Source organism: Panulirus ornatus, chromosome 3 (genome assembly GCF_036320965.1).
Source record: "Panulirus ornatus isolate Po-2019 chromosome 3, ASM3632096v1, whole genome shotgun sequence".
In the NCBI taxonomy this organism is placed as follows: domain Eukaryota; kingdom Metazoa; phylum Arthropoda; class Malacostraca; order Decapoda; family Palinuridae; genus Panulirus; species Panulirus ornatus.
This window is the reverse complement of record NC_092226.1, coordinates 11,854,891-11,874,950: the sequence shown is the minus strand read 5'-3', so window position 1 is coordinate 11,874,950 and position 20,060 is coordinate 11,854,891. Positions and strand designations below refer to the sequence as shown.

At 40.9% G+C, this 20,060-nt stretch overlaps 1 protein-coding gene and 1 long non-coding RNA gene across 2 annotated transcripts in view; one reads left to right on the top strand and one right to left on the bottom strand.

Moving 5' to 3' along the window:
* Positions 1-5,363: 5,363 nt before the first annotated feature.
* On the bottom strand, positions 5,364-7,822 carry LOC139760461 (uncharacterized). The gene is made up of 3 exons (XR_011715343.1): positions 7,568-7,822; positions 6,778-6,950; positions 5,364-6,624 (listed from the first exon to the last, which is right to left on the bottom strand). It is a non-coding gene; the product is annotated as an uncharacterized lncRNA (long non-coding RNA).
* A 7,561-nt stretch (positions 7,823-15,383) lies between these two features.
* The window catches only part of LOC139759377 (trypsin-1-like), a gene marked incomplete at its 5' end in the record, with an annotated part of 24,171 nt that continues 19,494 nt past the window's right edge, over positions 15,384-20,060 (top strand). Inside the window, 2 exons of the mRNA XM_071681477.1 lie at positions 15,384-15,425; positions 19,180-19,276. Of these exons, the coding sequence (XP_071537578.1) occupies positions 15,384-15,425; positions 19,180-19,276 (139 nt within the window). The remainder of the gene's footprint in view (positions 15,426-19,179; positions 19,277-20,060) is intronic.

The window sequence follows — 20,060 nt, the reverse complement described above, 5'->3', positions numbered from 1 at the left end:
ACTTTATCGATACACCTTATTTTCTCTTTATAACGAGGGTGTCCTCAGATGAGGCATACTTTTGCTTGTGGCATGTTAGCCACTCTAAAAAAAATATATTTATACAGGCAGTCATGGAGTTGCCCAAGCTAGAAGAAAGAAAAAAAATGTGATGTTACTGTCACTTACCTACTTCAGTGGATTAGGGATGTTGATAGTGAATAGTCCATGGAGACAGGAAGAAACTGATTAACCAGAGGGCACAATTAACCATACATATAAGTGAAGAGGTCAAATAGAGAAAGGAAAACCTATACAGTTATACAGTAGAGGATGATTGAGTCAGTGTATCAAAGTACTGTAGTGATCTTGAAAAAAAGAAATTCAAGAGAGACTAGATAACTCATGACAAAAATGAGATGTTAAAGGATGGGCTCCCACAAGTGTAAAACTTCTGCCCCATATGCAACAATATGCTATAACAAAGAGGTAATTGTGCAAAAGATACACAGTCTCAGGAGCACACACATGCATATGCACTGGTATGCATAGGATTGTTTGCAGTTTTTGATATCTTACAACAAAGCCCATTACCAGTGTCATTAATACATAAAAGAAAAATAACCAGTGCAAAATCAAACACTAAACACCCTCACAATGAAAGAAATGTCTTCCAGTACAATCCCATCTCAGTATGCTTGACACTTTACTCTTTTGCGATGGCACTAGATCACTCCCATCCAAACCACTCCATAACTAACCTCTGAAAGAGGGAAATAAAAAGCTTGCCCCTCCTTAACAGTTCAGCAACTTTTACTCACTGATGCCCCATCCCTAACTAATATAACGCTGATAAACTATATACATAACAAAAGACTTGACAAGCGCTAAGCACAGCCCTTTCAACTAAGTATTAAATATCATCCCACCAATGATACACCCTTAAGAAAACGAACTCCCAAGACTTATATGAGTTACACTTTCTCATCAGCACCTTCAAAACCACCCATCACTACGACATTACATACACAGACTAAACATATTACAAGACCCTTCATACCCACAATACGACTACCACAGTGAAGACGCTGAACATAAATGCTCATTTGCTGCACACTGTCCCCATACAAGACACATACAGCATCATTACACTTTATAACCTGTAGTTGTGGTCCCATCCATTGGACATAGTTGTCTCCTTAAACATTGTGTGAGCCCCAAAGAACACAGAAGGAACTCTTTGGGCTGAAAGGTAAGGTAGAGTTAGGTTAGGTGAGAAAAGCAATCACAAGGCTGATACCTGCAGCACACTGCTTATGCCTTACTATTCTGAGGCTTGACCATTAATCAACTCACAGTTTAAGGCCCTTCATCCAATTTTCTTAACAGTAAAGTACAGCCTAATCTATACCAAGTGAATTACCTTTTGATAGTAGTGTTTGACATGGCACTTTGTTCATTGCTTTCAGGAAATCTGAACATATGGCATCAGCCACTTTAGTTTCATCATGTGTTAATTATGTCATAAAAGAAATCAAGCAAATTTGGCTCACATGCACAGTATCATTGAAAACCATACTTAGAATATTTAAGTGATTATCCTCTAAATAATTTACAAGTTTAAAATTATGATTTCCATAACTTTACTGGTTACAGACAAGAGTTTAGCATCTTCTTTTAACTCTGTGTTTCAGAGGCAAAATTCCAATCCTCAGGATCCTTCCGCTTAGTAATTGTAGCAACTGACTTATTGAAGATAGCAGTCAAAGGCTTACTGTCTCATTTTTTAACTTCTTTCCTATCACAGTCTCAGAAAAAAAAATAAAAGGACCTGCCATTTTATTAACTTATATTTCATATTATGCTGATGCTGTACAGTGAACTTGTATATCAACATGTTACAGAAAGTTTTCCTTCCCTAGCAAAGGAGCAGAATGGGACATAAACAGTGTATTCAGTGATAAATATTGATGAAATATGTATTATATTTTGAAAACTGAAGGACCTTTTCTCTTCAAGATGGCATCATATGAGCATGAAAGCAGAATTAGGATCAGAACCTTTCATCCTTCTATATTTCCAATGAGGAAATGGTTGAGGAAGCTCATTATTTTGGGCACAAGCTGTCAGTCAAAGACTACCACAGAGATGATGTCTCTGATCCACTTGTTCTCAACAATTAGCACATTGAGATTCAAAGATCATGGGTGTCAGCCCAAAAGTTATCACCATCAGTAAACGGAAAGTTCTTGGAAAAGAAAGGAGGGGAGTTAGGGCAAGAAAAGAAAACCAAGAATAAATTGCTGTTGGACACCGTCTTGGAGAGAAAATGTTTTACTTTGCAAGACCCTACAATTCTTTCCTCTTTGGTTTGTCCGACAAAAATGTGAGCATACCTACATGAAAGAGGAGGGTTTAGAAACAAAATCTTTTGTTAAGAAGAAGAAACCTAAACGTGATAATGCAATACCTTTGATGATGCATATTGGAAACTCTCTCTCCTGAAGCTACATAGGATAGATCCACAATGTCTAAACTATGGTACCGTGTGATGAAAGTGGTGGACGATTGCCACGGACTCCTTAGTAATATCATCTGCCTCCTCAGAAGTCATTTCTTTTTTGTTATCAATAATGCAGAAACTTTTTTTCATGGGAACATATCCAAAGTTAACTGATTTAGGTGACTTTATTTCTAAACAGTTATTGTTACCAATAAACAGAATTATCACTGCTCTTTTCACTTTTAATGTTACATTAATGGTTAGAATCATCAGTAGTATTCTTTTACAATTCTTTTTTATTAACTGATTTAGGTGACTTTATTTCTAAACAGTTATTGGTACCAATAAACAGAATTATCACTGCTCTTTTCACTTTTAATGGTACGTTAATGGTTAGAATCATCAGTAGTATTCTTTTACAATTCTTTTTTATTAACTGATTTAGGTGACTTTATTTCTAAACAGTTATTGGTACCAATAAACAGAATTATCACTGCTCTTTTCACTTTTAATGCTACATTAATGGTTAGAATCATCAGTAGTATTCTTTTACAATTCTTTTTTATTCCTGTATTTAAACAAGGTATGGATTGTTTTTATTTTTATTTTGAAACTGACAGATATTTTTGAATAATAGATTCTAAATTCACCACAGTAAGGTCTAACTCTGGTAAATGATCTTGATCTCTAATTAATATATTTGTTTGAATGATATTCTAGAACTTACAATAAACAGCCTTCTGTTATGCAAGGGATGGGTGATGGGTGTATAACCTTGGTCCCTCTTTTATCCTAGAAACCCCACATAATGAACATCATAAGACATACTTCCCAAAAGCTAAAGGTGTTGTAGAGGTGCCACTGTCATTTATCTTATAAACCACTCTTCCACTAAACATGCATGTTTAGGGTGTCTCTTCTACATTCACCTCTCTCTTACCCAGAATGGAAAACAAGATTGTCTACAGCTCTCACCTCTCTAAAGGCATCTGCTTCTATCAGCTTAGATGTTATTAACCTCTCTCTCCACTACATATATATTATTTCAGTCACTGTTACTGGGAGTAGTTTGCATGTGTTCTCATTAAGGCTTGGACCCTTTGTACTTGTACAGCTGCTGCTTCCTAAGTTTCTGTGTTGTGACTTGCCACATAAGGATTGACTGTTATGGTACCTCCTTTTCTTGAACAATAAAGCTGTAAAATTTTCCTTTTATTGTAACTCCTTCCTCCTTTAACCTTTTTACCTCAGTGACTCAGGTCTACAAACATGTAAGGAGCTAAAATCAATTTCTAAATTCTTTTTCTTATACTCCTCACTTTTCTTTTCATCCATGTTGTTTGCTATCAGAACAAAAAGAAAGGAAAAATCACCACATACCCAAGGTCTGATTGTCATTCATTTTTTAAATCAAACACATCCTTTACCAGCATCTTTAGATCAACATGTAAATTCAAACATATTTACCTTACAAATTAAGTTGTCAATTTTCCTAATCTAAGACCTACTCTCGTTTACAGATTTTCTAATTTTCATGCATTAACTGTCAAATATATCTAAGATTTCAGCTCTACTGGTAACAGTATATCAGGATTCTTACCTTTTCCACTAAATTCACAGTCATTCCTTGAAGAAACAGTGCAACATTTCCTCATGACTACTATTAGCCCCACCAGCACAGAAACTAGTCATGATTGACTACCAAATACAGCATATAATAGGTCATTTATTAAATCTTTCTTGAAAAATAGAAATAAGCAATATCAAAAACTACACGTAATGATAAACTTTAGTATAGTTATGGTAAAGTTTGAGGTAAAGAAACGTTTAGCTATTGCACTCCAATAGATTTGAAGTATATGATTGTTTTGTAATAGTAGCTTAGGCTGTTGAAAATAGAATATATGTGGCAGGGCATAATTTGGAGCATTATTTCTTATTATATTATAATGTAGATGTAGTCACTAGGAACATTAGGCCTGTTAAGGGTGAGGCACTAAAGGCTAAGAAGTGGTAATGGAGTTCACCAGATATGGAGATTCTTTTGCTCTGGTCACCCCCTTGAAGGAGTTCACAAAGGGAACAAGTATGTGACTGGGTTATTCCCATCCACTCTGGCTATAAGCAGATGTGTCCCAAAACTCCTTCGCCCCAGTTGATACAGTAAAATTGTAACCTGCAGTTGCGGTAAAGTTGTACCCTGCAGTAGACACATCTCAAGCGGGTGTAATACAAATCCCAGGCTTGGTGTGTGCTATACTGAATGGTGCCATTTCCTGGCTGATAATGTTCAGCCCCCTCAAGTGGTATTAGGCCCAGATTACTTTTATGGCTCCCCCCAAAAAAGTAAAAAAAAGTAAAAATGAGCAAGAAATATATCCACTGGAATGGCTGTGACCTTAGATTAAAAAACAAAAAAATTAGCGGCAAGAAGAGTATATGGAGATTATATGAAATGCTTTTGTATTTATTGTCAGTGTTTGCTGGCAGCCTTACTAAAAGATATTGGAGAAAAAATTGCAACTCAACCCCACACGAGAAGACAGAAACTATTCATTTCTCACAGGCAAAAATTTCTTCCATTTGAAAAGATCCTTGATGATAAGAAAAAGATGGAAGCGTGGCAAGTTACATTGCAGAACATGGTCCACATAGTGTAATGGATCATTTGAATAACTGTCACAGAGCATCTCCTATAGCAAGTGATGTGAGGACCTTTAACTTCACAGATCAAAATTCAGAGCAATAGTAAATAATTAGTGTGCACCAAATTTTTCTAAAGACTTGAAGGCTGATACAGGTAAGGGAAAATTCAGTTTACTGACTAGTAAGAATGAGGACATTTCTGTCTGAAATATGTGGGATATAGCTGACAGATATAGTAACTAAAAGCAGATTGAATTTAGTGTTTTCCAACATGGTAAATGTAATGCAGATGCAACTCGGTATAATTAAGCCTTAAAAGGCCTCAAGTTACAATGGGCTCGAGTTGCAAACATGATACATTATTGATGACTGGCACTAACGATAGAGTTTAGGCAAAAGTTAAATGCTGACCACCTTCTTTAGATGTGTGCGTCATTCCCTATAACTTGCAGCCTCACAGTGCAAGTGAATGTTGTCAGAGTAGCCTGAACTTTGTGATCAAAGAAACATATCTGGTTTGCGTTCTTCTGTTCGCCAAGTAAGTTTGGGGGAGCAAAATTCTTTGATAAATCATGGTCTTCCATCTTCGAAGTTGGTGTAGTCATGTAACATGCAAGGGATGTCATTTGAAATTGCCGGCAGAATATTACTGCAATGTTCAGAATGCAGTATGAGCTTGTTGGAAAATATCTGCTCTGCAGCCATTCTGCAACGTACTCTAATATTTCCAAGAAGACACTTGTTATTTGCTATGAATTCATTCAGTTATTACTGGGCAAAAATCTTTGACTTTAAAACATCAACTGCAGCATATTTAGAGAGTTGAACTTCTTGCTAAGCCTTGTTGCTCCTCTTGAATCACAGGAAAATCTATTCCCGAATTCTGCAAAAATTCGTATTTCTGGTTTACGTATTTGATCATATGGATTCAGGGCAATATTGCATGGCTTCTTAAAAAAAAAAAAAAAAGCACCATGACACCTCCAGCAAAGTGTGTGGGATATTTTATGCCTCGGTTATTTATCTACTGACAGGTGCTTGACAAGCACCTGCTCGACAAGGACCACCGTGCAGTGTAGACAGCATAGGTAAGCCAGTCAGGAGTTGCTCTTGGTGTCATTGTAAGGGACATTACCTCCAGGAAGTAACATTCACGAGACTCGGGAGATTGAGGAAATTAAGATTCTGTAAAATGTTAAAGAACTCCAGTCCTTCCTCAGGTTGATGGAAGTTTATACCGTTAATGTCGACCATTGCAACTACCCCTTTATCATTTCTTGAACGAGGATGTATCTTGGTAGTGGAATGTATAAACAAGCGATTGACGACATGAAGAGGGTAATGGTTTCACCCAGATTTCTTCTTCATTCCAGGTCAGAGTTGCCCGTTAGACCCTCTGTAATGTGTCATCAGTGGGTCTTTCAGCTGCTGGGGCAAATTATACTTAATGGTAAGGAGAGACACCCAAGCCATCACATCAAGATCACAGAATCAAACTGAAAAAAAAAAAATACTCAGATAAAGAAGCATTAGCCATCTTTTGTGATGTGAAGAGATTTCACATATACCTGCATGGTTCATCCAGAGTCACTTTGATCACGGACCACCAACCATTACTGGCCAGACTAGGTCGCAAGTCGGGGACTTACTTCATTGATATTAGAAGGGTTATGAAGCTGGGCCATCATACTCTCCCTTCGACTGTTAGCATCGCTCCTGCCACAAGTGGAGCGCGGATGGTTCATCTCTCATGCCGGATGACGCAGAACCTGCTGTTGATACCGTACACAGCAGCTCAACAACACTCCCGTCACAGCGAAAGCTATAGCAGAAAAAAAGGCAAGTAAGTTGTAAGGACTGGCGTCTGGACGACAGTTACTCACCGGCCAGTAAGACTGCAAACCACACCATACCATATGGTCAGGTTTTTTATTTCAACAAGGATTCGTAATGCGAGGTACTCGCGCACTGATTCCACCTTCCTGCTGGGAGTTCTCCAGGAAATCCACGGAGGTCCGTCCCCTGTTGTCGATAGGTAGCTCGATCCGGTGTTTGGTGCCTAGGGATAGAACAGGAAGTAGCACCAGTGGGATGGGACAATAGTACCAGTGGGGTGGAACAGTAGCTCCAGTGGGTTGGACAATAGCATGAGTGGGTGATGAGCGGAAGTGTAGGTCGTGGGCGGAAGAGAGGTGAAAGGCATCAGTGAAACATTCCAGCAGTGAGAGGAGCGGTCACACCCTACCTCTCTGTGGTACCCCCAGCTGACTGTCACACTGGCTAGCTTATAGGAGGAGTCTTGACTGATAATGTCACCCTGGCTAGTGTCTGTAACCCTCCTAACGGACAGTGCCATCTTGACATGTATTTACAGTCCTCGACTGACAGTGACACCCTGGCCGGTGTCTATAGTTCTACTAACGACAGTGAGATTCTTACTGGTATATGTAATCCCTCAGACTGATAGCGACGACACCCTGACCGGTGTCTTCTGTAATCTTGACTGACAGTGACACCCTGGTTGATGTTTGTCTTCCTCCTGATTGACAGTTTCGGGGCTCCTGGCTGACAGTGTCACCTCAGCTAGCTGTGGCATCGCTCAACAACACTTTGCTTCATGACGTTCTGGTGGAGCTGACTCATCCACCGAGAGGACCAGAACAGTATCAGCCACTACGGGTCAGTGGGTGGAGGGACCGGCAGCCCACAACACACTGGCAGACGACATCGCACGCTGATCCTTCCCAGGTTAGTTTTACGACAACCAACGCGGGTTTGTTTTAGGGTGTTAAGGTGATTTTTGAGTTTCTCTATATGGCTATTAGCTCTTCAGAGAAAAAGAATAATGACCACGGTAAGACATTGTAACAACCTTTAGATATAGTTTCATCATTAGCATTTACCAAGTTTCTGTAGCTTAGTACGCTCCGAACTTTGGAACACTCCAGGAAATCTCCCGCACTTGTTTACGTTTACATAAGTGCGTCCCGCTCTCACGACTCCTTCTCTGGATTATCTTAGATTTTTTTTTTCCGATATTCTAATGAGTGTCATGGGCTCCTTAGATAACCGGTTGCATAAGTGTGGAAGGACCTCCGTAACTGGCATTACTGTGCCTGAAACACATGTGTTTACCCGGAAGGTGAAAGACGAAGGAAAACGTGTGTTAATCTCGAAGGTGAAGGAAAACGTGGGTCGAGCGTATCACCAACTTGAAGACTTATTTTCTCGACGGTATGTTTATATAACTTTGGGTTTATGTTTGGCTTTCCACCACACCACTTTGGCTGTAACTGTCGTTTAACGTTTTACTTTATTTGTGCTTTATATTGAATCTCGAATCTGTTGCATCCTGGATTTTTGTTTTCAATACTTGTACTTCGCAGCAGCGTGAGTCATAACACGAAAGCATAATATCAAGTATATTCAAGTGTAACTTCAAAAATGAAGCATAAAGTATTAAGCTGGAAAAGATTATACTTGTAACTTAGTTTTTCTACTGTTGTTACATGTTAGGGAGATAAGGATTTTTAAGGAATTGGTAGATAAAATAGGTACTTGGTTCAGGTTAGTATATATATATATATATATATATATATATATATATATATATATATATATATATATATATATATATTGTATAGGGATTCAGTTGGCCCAGCCGTTTAGGCCAACTTAAAAAAAAAGCGGTGACACCGTGAACAAGAGGAGGTAGATTTTGTCGAGACTGTCAGTGGACGATGACATATCTCCAGAAGAGTCCTTCATGTCCCTGCTTCTGCGTGGAGTACAGCCATGAAGCTGCATGATTTCCTTAGAAGAGTTCCTGGAGTTGTATAACGAAGATATGAAATACCAGAAGCATTTTCGTATCATTATCAACTGGCAGAGGTGTAGATAGATACCTTCCGGAACCGTTTTATGAATTGCAGGAATAAACCAATTAATGTTACGCCACCACGTATGCTTCGTATACTCTTAGTATATAAATAGCGACGTTTCTATAAGAAATCTCTTCAGTTAATCGTTATTCAGCAAGGTGTAATCCCATAACGTAGAGTTTTACCACAGTGGGAGAGGTTATTTTCAGTAATTAAACAAAACATGATTGTAGAAATATACTATGAGAAGAAATATCGTGAAAGGCAAGTGTTCCAGGACCAGCTGGTTGAGTGTGTAGGCACTTTTGATGCACGAGACTGGATATCAGTTATGGGCGATTTGACTGCACACCTGAGTAATGTGGCAGTTTGATGGTATAACTTGGGGGGGGGGGGGGGCATGTGGTATTATGAATGGAAATGGACAACAGCTTTTAGAGGTGTGTGCTGAGAAAGGACTGACGACGATTGGGAATACCTGTCTAAAAAGAGGGACTTCACACAAGTACATGTATGTGATTAGGAAAGATGGTCAGCCAGCATTATTGGATTACTTATTAATTGTTAGGCGTGTAAATGAGAGATCTTTGGATGTAAATGTGCCGCAAGATAAAAGATATCCTTTGTATGAGGGACCTAGGGGCCACTTTCTCCAACAACTTTAAATTCTCCCAGCGCTTTAACGAAGCAGAAAAGAAAGCAAATAGGATATATTATCAGAAACTTTACATGCAAAAGCAAGGATCTACTACTGCCGCTGTGCTTTAAACAGACTCCACCTCTAATATGCAGTGCAATTGTGAACCCACCACTTCAGGATATTCTGAGATGATTACTATCATTGCAGGAAAGAGCAACTTCATTGATTCCTCCCTTACGTAATGAACCATATCAGAAAAGATTGCAGGACTTGAATGTGATATCTCTGAACGTGAGGCAGTTTCGAGACTAAGTTAAAAGAATGTTTTGAAGTACTTAAAGGACTCAACATTGTCAATAAATAAGACTTCTTTACTTTCGCCCCCCTATGTTACCAACGAGGGAATGGAATAAAAGTTAAGTCGCTGAGTTAATCTGGATTGCACAGAATATTTTCTTATCATTGATAATATCGACACATGGAGTAAGCTCAGAGCAACAGTGAACATATTCCAAATTAGGCTAAATTATCGAATCTCGCTCCGGTATTTAATAATTCTTCAAACTAATCATTAAAACACAGTCACTCATTTCCTAATTCGGTAACATATCAACTTTGATAAATCCGTTTAGGTTGCTTTAAGGAAACAAGAAGGAATTATTGTATAATTTTTCCGGATCAGGATTAGAATAGACGTGATAAGCTGCGAGGCTGGAGCTCAGAATTTATCTTTATCACCTGCCTTTATATCAACGAGTGAAAGGATGCATTTTTTTTTTCTTTGGTGACGGGATGCATAACATTCGCATTTAATTTGATTTTTGACTTTCCTATAAAAATTTCCTTCACCTGTATTAGTTCTGCAGAGTACAGCGTGTTGTCGGAGGTTGTGAAGAGCGGGAGAGAGAGCCTATAGCTTTGCTTTTCAGCTAAGAGGACAACATCTTTTTTCATTAGCGTTAAGGCTAGGTTACCTAACTCCGACCTTAGGGTCTCTCTCTCTCTCTCTCTCTCTCTCTCTCTCTCTCTCTCTCTCTCTCTCTCTCTCTCTCTCTCTCGGAATCCCGTTCCCAAGGGTTTATTTACAGTTAGTCGTAATTTGTTACACTGACGTTCCCAACATCCGGGAGCCCTCACTCACGTAATCTATAAAAAACGTTTGTAGTGTAGATTATGACCTTTGTTGCATAAGATTATAAGAGTTATATGCCAGAAAACATATTCAGGTCGGGAGAGTTTCCGGAGAGAGCAATCTCTTGTGGTCTCCATTCTATTATCATCAGCATGAGCACATTGCTCAGTATAGCATTTGCAAAATTTACATGCTAAGGTCATACATTACAAAAGATACTCCAGCTGTCTCAAGAAGCAGTGTGGAAAGCGGGTGTTATGAATGCAAGGAGCAAAATCCAAGTATTGTTGACGACGGCAGTGTCTCCTTACAGCCGATAAATTTTGTTTTAAAACCTACGAACGCAGGTCCCGGGGAAGAGTTAAACGCGATCAACTTTCCGATAGGATGTTGACCCACACGTTTTTTCTAGGCTATGGAAAAGCGCCTGCCAGGGGGGAACTTTTCTCTTTGTATCGTAGTATCTTAAGTGCCAGTGTGAGGAATACCCACTGATGTCAGAGCATATTTGATTTTCTTGTGGGAACATTTCTTAGATTCTCCTGAAGGGGTTACAATGATGTCGCTCCGTCAGATATGTTTGTTGTTGGATGTCGGCGCTGGCTGTGATATGGTATCAGTGTCTGAAAGTGCTTCTCGGACTTAACGTTGGTTGCATAGGAAACTGCGGAGGTACTTAACGTTGGTTGCAAAGGAATCGGAAAGAATGTCCGACCATCAGCTTGCTCAAAGTTTAGGTCGGAGAAAAACAAGCTGATATGGTAGCGTAGGAACCACCCAACCAGTTCGGGTGTCTAGCAGTCATCTTCACTAAGGACACCAACTTTCCCAGTAAGACGCGCATTACCACAAGCTTGGATGTTGCTTCGAGAGCCGACGTCATTATCTGTCCAATTTGTATAATATAATCTCTGCGTATGATTCTCACGTGGACACCATCCAACATGCAGTGAACCAACCAACATGCAGTGAAAGCTGACGTGTTGATGTTTTCGGATGACAAACGATTGTCTCTCACACTTTCGACTGTACAGTTATTTTACATTGAGTCAGTAGAATGAAAAAAAAAAATCCATAAAGTCGGCGACCTGTAAACCTTGATGGTGAATCGTTGGAAAAGAGTTTATCTAACTTCCTTTGCACAACTGTTGGAGGTAAGGAGACTCGCCATTGACGCTACGCTCCACCTTTCATGAAGATTCAACTTGATCACGCATCATTTGAAACCTGCTATCAGTAGAGTTTAATGAAAAAGTAACGCAATTATTCCAAAATAACTATCCTTGTATGTCGAATATATTCGCCATTTCCCGCGTTAGCGAGGTAGCGTTAAGAGCATGACTTAGCCTTAGAGGGAATATCCTCACTTAGCCCCCTTCTCTGGTCCCTCTTTTGGAAAATTAAAGAACGGGAGGGGAGGATTTCCAGCCCCCCCCCCCCCCCCCCCCCCGCTCCCCCTCTTAGTCGCCGCCTACGACACGCACGGAATAAGAAAGGCCACATGCGCTCACATTCATTGTGGATGTTACTCAGGCTTTTTCTAAAGGCTCCTGCAGTCCGAGGTTGGAATGCTTCCGGTGTTAGTGATATTGTGTGTGTTGTGTGTACGTCTATGTGCTGAAAAAGTAGGGCAATTGTGTAGTAAATGCTCGTTGTCTTCCTCAAAGGCAGTTGCATTGTGGTTGTGTAGGCCCTTGGGATATGTTGAAATGATGTTTGTGGTGGTGGGGTGATGTCCAGTGCGACTCGTGTTTGTCTGGGAAGTGTAGGTTCTGATGGGTGTATGTTTGGTGGGTTGGACTTTGAGATCGAGTTGGGAGGTCAGTTGTTTGGTGCTTGTCGGGTTATTACATTGTATAAGTGTTTTGTCTGTTATATTTATTGGGGTTGACAGTGTATAAGTGTTTTGTCTGTTATGTTTGTTGGGGTTTAGGTGATCACAGAATAGGGGTTACTAAGGTGTGAGGCAGGGATAGGCATCTTAACTAAGGGGTCGGTGGTTATGTATATAGAATGGATGGATGGGATGAGGTTTAGTGTTTTTTTTCGTAGACCTTACCGCCGACCATGTTGAGGTGGGACTGTACTGGGAGTATCATTGTTACCTTGTGATGGTGTTGGGTTTTTGTGGTTGTTAGGCAGCCACTGATTGTTCTGAGTGCACTCTTTATATATATATATATATATATATATATATATATATATATATATATATATATATATATATATATATATATATATAAATTGTTTGTGATTTCTGTGTATGTATCATGGAGTGTTTTACACTCATTTTTCAGTATCTTGTATATATGTATCATGTCTTTACTCTTCTGTACGTACACACACACTAACACACACACACACACACCAGCCTAAGCCATTTATATTCATTTATCGACCAGCTCCGAGGGGAGGATGAACACTTGGGTCGGGTGTTGGCCGATGCCACGCCCAGGATTCGAACTCATGCTAGTTCGACACCGCGTTGACTTATGGCCAGTAATTACCTAGAATCTCTCTCTGAAAGGTTTCCAGAGGCTTCTGCCACCCAAGACTACGCTACACTTAGTAGCAGGGACTGGATGGACTCCTTTGAAGCGCGTTAATTGACGAGATTGTATCCTCCGTCAATTGACGGTGGTACACGTGTCCAGTATATATATATATATATATATATATATATATATATATATATATATATATATATATATATATATATATATGTAAAGCAGCGTGATATACTTTGACCCCCGTGTATCAGCGGTTGGTGTACAATGACATCAAACAGGTACTTCCACTTCACCGGACGTGAACGAGTCGGCCATTTCCTGCAAGTCACTGGACCCCCTGACGCATGATAACACCACCATAGTCTAGGTGTGATGACACGTCATCCATACACTGATAACAATGATAGTATACATATATATATGTTTTTGTTTTTCAGTTTGACAAGACGTTATTGATGTAACGGTCAACGAACACTGTGTCTTTTTGTGTGGCGGGCGCCACCTGCACGCCCTGCCCCAGCGGATGTTGACAACTTGGTGGCCGCGGGCTCATAGATTATGAAGCCCGTTATCAAATTTATCTCTGATTGTATGGCTAATATTAAATGATAATAATTCTAGAAGGAAAGACTTTTTTTTAGAAAATGCGTAAACTACTGATTTATTATGACATTATTTTCACTATATCGGCTGTAATGTGGGAAACAATGTAACCTGGTGTACAGACCAGACCTCCTCCGTCATAAACAACAACCATAATTTCTTGAAAACGACAGTACAACCCTTGGGTATATATGATGCTTGCCCTTTGACCAGGAACGACTCCATACGGTCAGGTCATATAGGATATGTAACGATACCGAAGGATCGAACCCTCTTGCTTGAGGGTCCTTCCGTCGTGCTTGAGGGTCCTTCCGTCATGCTTGAGGGTCCTTCCGTCGTGCTTGAGGGTCCTTCCGTCATGCTTGAGGGTCCTTCCGTCATGCTTGAGGGTCCTTCCGTCATGCTTGAGGGTCCTTCCGTCATGCTTGTGGGTCCTTCCGTCATGCTTGAGGGTCCTTCCGTCATGCTTGAGGGTCCTTCCGTCATGCTTGAGGGTCCTTCCGTCGTGCTTGAGGGTCCTTCCGTCATGTTTGAGTGTCCTTCCGTCATGTTTGAGGGTCCTTCCGTCATGCTTGTGGGTCCTTCCGTCAAGCTTGAGGGTCCTTCCGTCATGTTTGAGGGTCCTTCCGTCATGATCGGGAAGTTAATTCCGACCAAATTCATCATCAGAGCTCCTACGTTACTTGTGAAACTATCATGTAGGAGGAAGGAGGCTGCTTTCAATGCCTTAATGACATACAATGTGACCCCCACCGCCAGCACTACAGTGCGACGTGCTCACTACCTTCAACAGGTGCCACTACAAGAGCAGCCAACGTAGGATAACCATACGTAATCTGGGTTGTTGTTGTGTGGTGTGCGTGTATACGTACGGTTACGTTTAACCTGGTATACACACACAAGGTTCCCCAGACGTGGCAACACGTGTATGAAAACTTTCTCCGTGAGATTAGAGGAGATACAAGACGGCAGACGGTAGAGTCAGCAAAAATGCCTCAGCAAATTCGAGACTGACCATTCTGCTCGTCACTAGAAATTCTTTCCACAGGAGACACTCGACCGAAACTACGGACATGGGCGGACGCTATAATCTCTCAAGAGGTCTACGGTCTGTAGGTGACAGATGATAGCCACGGCTGCATTCTGTAATCAGACCTTTCCCTCTCCTCCGTCATAACGACCGTCTACCTGGCTCTTCCACTGATGAAGCCACACTTCAGCTATCTCTCCTCCCTTTCGTGCTTCCCTGAGTGATTGATTCCTTTATCGTTCTTCCTCCAGCTTTACCTCGTTCATCTTATGACCTTTCCTACACTCGCCTTTGGCTGGGTCCAAACACTACTGCACTGCCTGTGTGAGGATGTGAAGAAGATTTACGAACTGATGTTATGTTTCTTTCTATCACCAGCGGAGGAGCAGGAGCGAGACGCAGGACGTCAGGCCCTCGAGGCAGCAGAAGGGCAGGAGAGACGCAGGATACCAATCATGAACTTCCTACCGGAGCTCCTCACAGGCCCTCACCCTCCTCCAGGTACCTCCTCCTGTCTCCTTTCATGTACTATCTTCTGTAGCCTCTCTCACACACCCAGTAAACCTTTGGCAGCCAAACCTTCAGGTACCTCCTACAGCCACACCTCCAGGTACCTCCCACAGCTACACCTCCAGTTACCTTCCACAGCCACACCCCCAGGTACCTCCCACAACCACACCTCCAGGTACCTCCCACCCACAGCCTCACCTCCAGTTACCTCCCACAGCCACACCTCCATTTACCTCATACTGTCACAATCTCAATTTCCCCATAAGACGCAACTGTATTGTATGTACTGTAATTTATAGTGGCATAGTGGTTGATTTCCTGTGCACGGCTGTGTAAGCCGTGGGTATGAAGGCCTGGCTTTTGATATGACTTGTGTAAAGGTCAGGTTAACACTAATGTCACACCGATGGTTCCCTACCACTATATAGTCAAGGAGCAGTGTTAAAAGACCATCCCAGCTGTGGTACTGAAACAGGCCTACTTAAAAGTATTCATAGTTTCTGATAATTATTATATATATATATATATATATATATATATATATATATATATATATATATATATATATATTTATATATATATATATATATATATATATATATATATATATATATTTATATATATATATATATATATATATATATATATATATATATATATATATATATATATATATATATACCCCAGACGCTTCACATGCCCTGGTTCAATCCATTGGCAGCACGTCGACCCCGGTATACCACATCATTACAATTCACTCTATTCCTTGCACTCCTTTCACCGTCCTGCATGTTCAAGCCCTGATCACTCAAATTCTTTTTCACTCCATCTTTCCACCTCCAATTGGGTCTCCCTCTTCTCCTCGTTCCCTCCACCTCTGACACATATATCCTTTTTGTCAATCTTTCCTCAGTCATTCTCTCCATGTGACCAAACCATTTCAAAACACCCTCTTCTGCTCTCTCAACCACACTCTTTTGTTACCACACATCTTTCTTACCCTATTATTACTTACTCGATCAGACCATCTTACACCACATATTGTCCTCAAACATCTCATTTCCAGCACATCCACCCTCCTCTGCACAACTCTATCCATAGCCCACACCTCACAACCATATAACATTGTTGGAACCACCATTCCTTCAAACATACCCATTTTTGCTTTCCGAGATAATGTTCTCAACTTCCACACATTCTTCAACTCTCCCAGAACTTTTGCCTCCTCCCCCACCCGCTGCCAAATCCACTCCCAGATATCTAAAATATTTCACTTCCTCCAGTTTTTCTCCATTCAAACATACCTCCCAATTGACTTGTCCCTCAACCCTACTGTACCTTATAACCTTGCTCTTATTCTCATTTACTCTCAGCTTTCTTCTTTCAAACACTTTACCAAACTCAGTCACCAGCTTCTGCAGTTTCTCACACGAATCAGCCACCAGCGCTGTATCATCAGCAAACAATAACTGACTCACTTCCCAAGCTCTCTCATCCACAACATGTATACATATATATATATCAATATTTATGAATATATATATGAATCCCTGGGGATAGGGGATTAAGAATACTTCCCATGTATTCCCTGCGTGTCGTAGAAGGCGACTAAAAGGGGAGGGAGCGGGGGGCTGGAAATCCTCCCCTCTCGTTTTTTTTTTTTTTTTTTTTTTTTTTTTTTTTTTTTCCAAAAGAAGGAACAGAGGGGGCCAGGTGAGGATATTCCAAAAAAGGCCCAGTCCTCTGTTCTTAACGCTACCTCGCTAACGCGGGAAATGGCGAATAGTTTGAAAAAAAAAAAAAAAAAAAAAAATATATATTTATATATATATTTATATATATATATATATATATATATATATATATATATATATATATATATATATATATATATATATATATATATATATATATATCAAAAAAGACATACTACAATATAAGTAAGAGGAAGATATATCTAATGATTTGTTCGAGGATGACCCAGCGATACCCCATGTCTGAAGGTCTGGTGAGTTGATCCGTAAGGAGAGTTTACAAGAGGGTTGTGATGAAGGCAGGCCAGCAGCAGTAGGAGTGACGACTTGATACTGGGAGTTGGGTGACCACACACACACACACACACACACACACATCCCGGTACAACAGTCAGGTGGCGACCTCCCCTGGGCTTAGAACAAATGAAATAGGAATTAGTGACATAAGGACAAAGTTGGGGAAAACTGGCACGAAAACTCTCATTCATAACACAAATGAACCAAAGATTTATAAAGAACAAAAAGATGCCAGTTACAAAGCGTAAAAAAAAAAAGTATAAACATTAGCAGGAAGAAAAAATATAGTATCTGAGAAACTGGCGGACAAGTTCCGTCTATTTTGAACTGTGGGGTAGGGAGGCCGTCCGTAACGGGTCGTGTGTATAGCCACCCTACAAGTACACAGTTCAAAATGGACGTAACTTGTCCGCCAGTCTCTCAGATGATATATATATTTTTTTCCTTCCTGTCAATGTTTATTGTTTATGCATTGTAGAATATTTGTTTTTTATTGGATATACTTTTTTTCTACATTAGTATTAACGGTACAGCGTTATGTGCATAACTTTTTTAAAGTAAACACGCAGGTGTGTGTGTCAGGCTTGCCTCAAAACAGGACGACATACATCATAGAAACCTTCCCGTCATTGGTGGTTCATTGTCGCACATCAATGTTCGAGAAGAAGTATGGAGTATGGTCGATTTTTTGCCCCCTTTTTTTTTTTTTTAGTTACGCAAGAGAGAAAATAGAATAAACAGTAATGAGAGACCCACAAATGATAACTGATATAAATGTTATCTTTGTTTTTTTTTCTTGTCATCTTCGCCAACTCCCTGATTTGTATTTTTATGTCCTGTTATATTCGACTCCCTACCCCACCCACTTACACTCAGATACCGCACACTTCACCCACCTAGAGTCACATAACCTCCCCATCCCACCCACTTACACTCAGATACCGCACAGTTCACCCACTTTGAGTCACATACCTCCCATCCCACCCACTTACACTCAGATACCGCACAGTTCACCCACTTAGAGTCACATACCTCCCCATCCCACCCACTTACACTCAGATACTGCACAGTTCACCCACCTAGAGTCACATACCATCATATCCCACCCACTTACACTCAGATACTGCACAGTTCACCCATCTAGAGTCACATACCATCATATCCCACCCACTTACACTCAGATACTGCACAGTTCACCCATTTAGAGTCACATACCTCCCCATCCCACCCACTTACACTCAGATACCGCACAGTTCACCCACTTAGAGTCACATACCTCCCCATCCCACCCACTTACACTCAGATACTGCACAGTTCACCCACTTAGAGTCACATACCATCATATCCCACCCACTTACACTCAGATACCGCACAGTTCACCCACCTAGAGTCACAGGCCTCCCCATCCCACCCACTTACACTCAGATACCGCACAGTTCACCCACCTAGAGTCACAGGCCTTCCCATCCCACCCACTTACACCCAGATACCGCACACTTCAACCACCTAGAGTCACATAACCTCCCCATCCCACCCACTTACACTCAGATACCGCACAGTTCACCCACTTAGAGTCACATAACCTCCCCATCCCACCCACTTACATTTAAGGAGACCCCGTTACTACAGTCAGGGGACTCCCCACTTGAACCATGCAGGCAGGACGCCAGACTGACCCCAGTCCATACTTACAGGCAACGCGAGGAATCCTCTACTGGGGCAAGAAGCAGTGGTCTGGCTCCCCCACCACGCCCAGGGCACCGGAGAGTCCCAGCGTCGGGAACGTGAGAGGTAAGCCACGTTCACCACGACTGACACATCCTCGCCTGGATCTCTTGACTCACTGACTGGGTTTAATAAGACACGATTCAACAGTATTTCTATCCCTGACTTGAGTTATTGTATGTAATAACCTTAACGCCGCTCCAGTCAGTTTGATGACCGAAGTCTTTGAGATGGACATATAGTGCACTAGATTCTTGACCATACCTAACTCTTATTTTGTACCTGTTTAATTCTGATATTAAGAACCTTACCAGTTTGACTTTATTTTACAGAGTATATTGTACACACAACTTTCTGAGAAGTTACAGAATTTCTGATAAGACTTTCCTTAACCGTATTATTACTGCTGAAGACTATATTAATTATTTAGAGCAGACACTTGATCCACACATCCTCTACTACTTCTGAAACCACACTGCTTCTCTCGAGTTTGATGCTATTTACATGCCTTCACCCCCTCAGTCAATAACCTCCCGTACAACTTACCATTGATGCTATTTACATGCCTTCACCCTCTCAGTCAGAAACCTCCCGTACAACTTACCAGGTATACTCAACAAACGTATGCCCCTGTAGTTTGAACACTCACCTCTATCCCCTTTGCCTTTGTACAATGGCACTATACATGCATTCCGCCAGTCCTCAGGAGCCTTTTTTTGCCCTGACAGACACAGACCTCTCCTTCTACACAATCCTCACTGCACGTATGACCTCAGCTCCCTCTCCTCCCATATGACTCATTTTCGACCCCATGGTTCCGTGTGCTGGCATGTCCACTTCAGGTACCTGA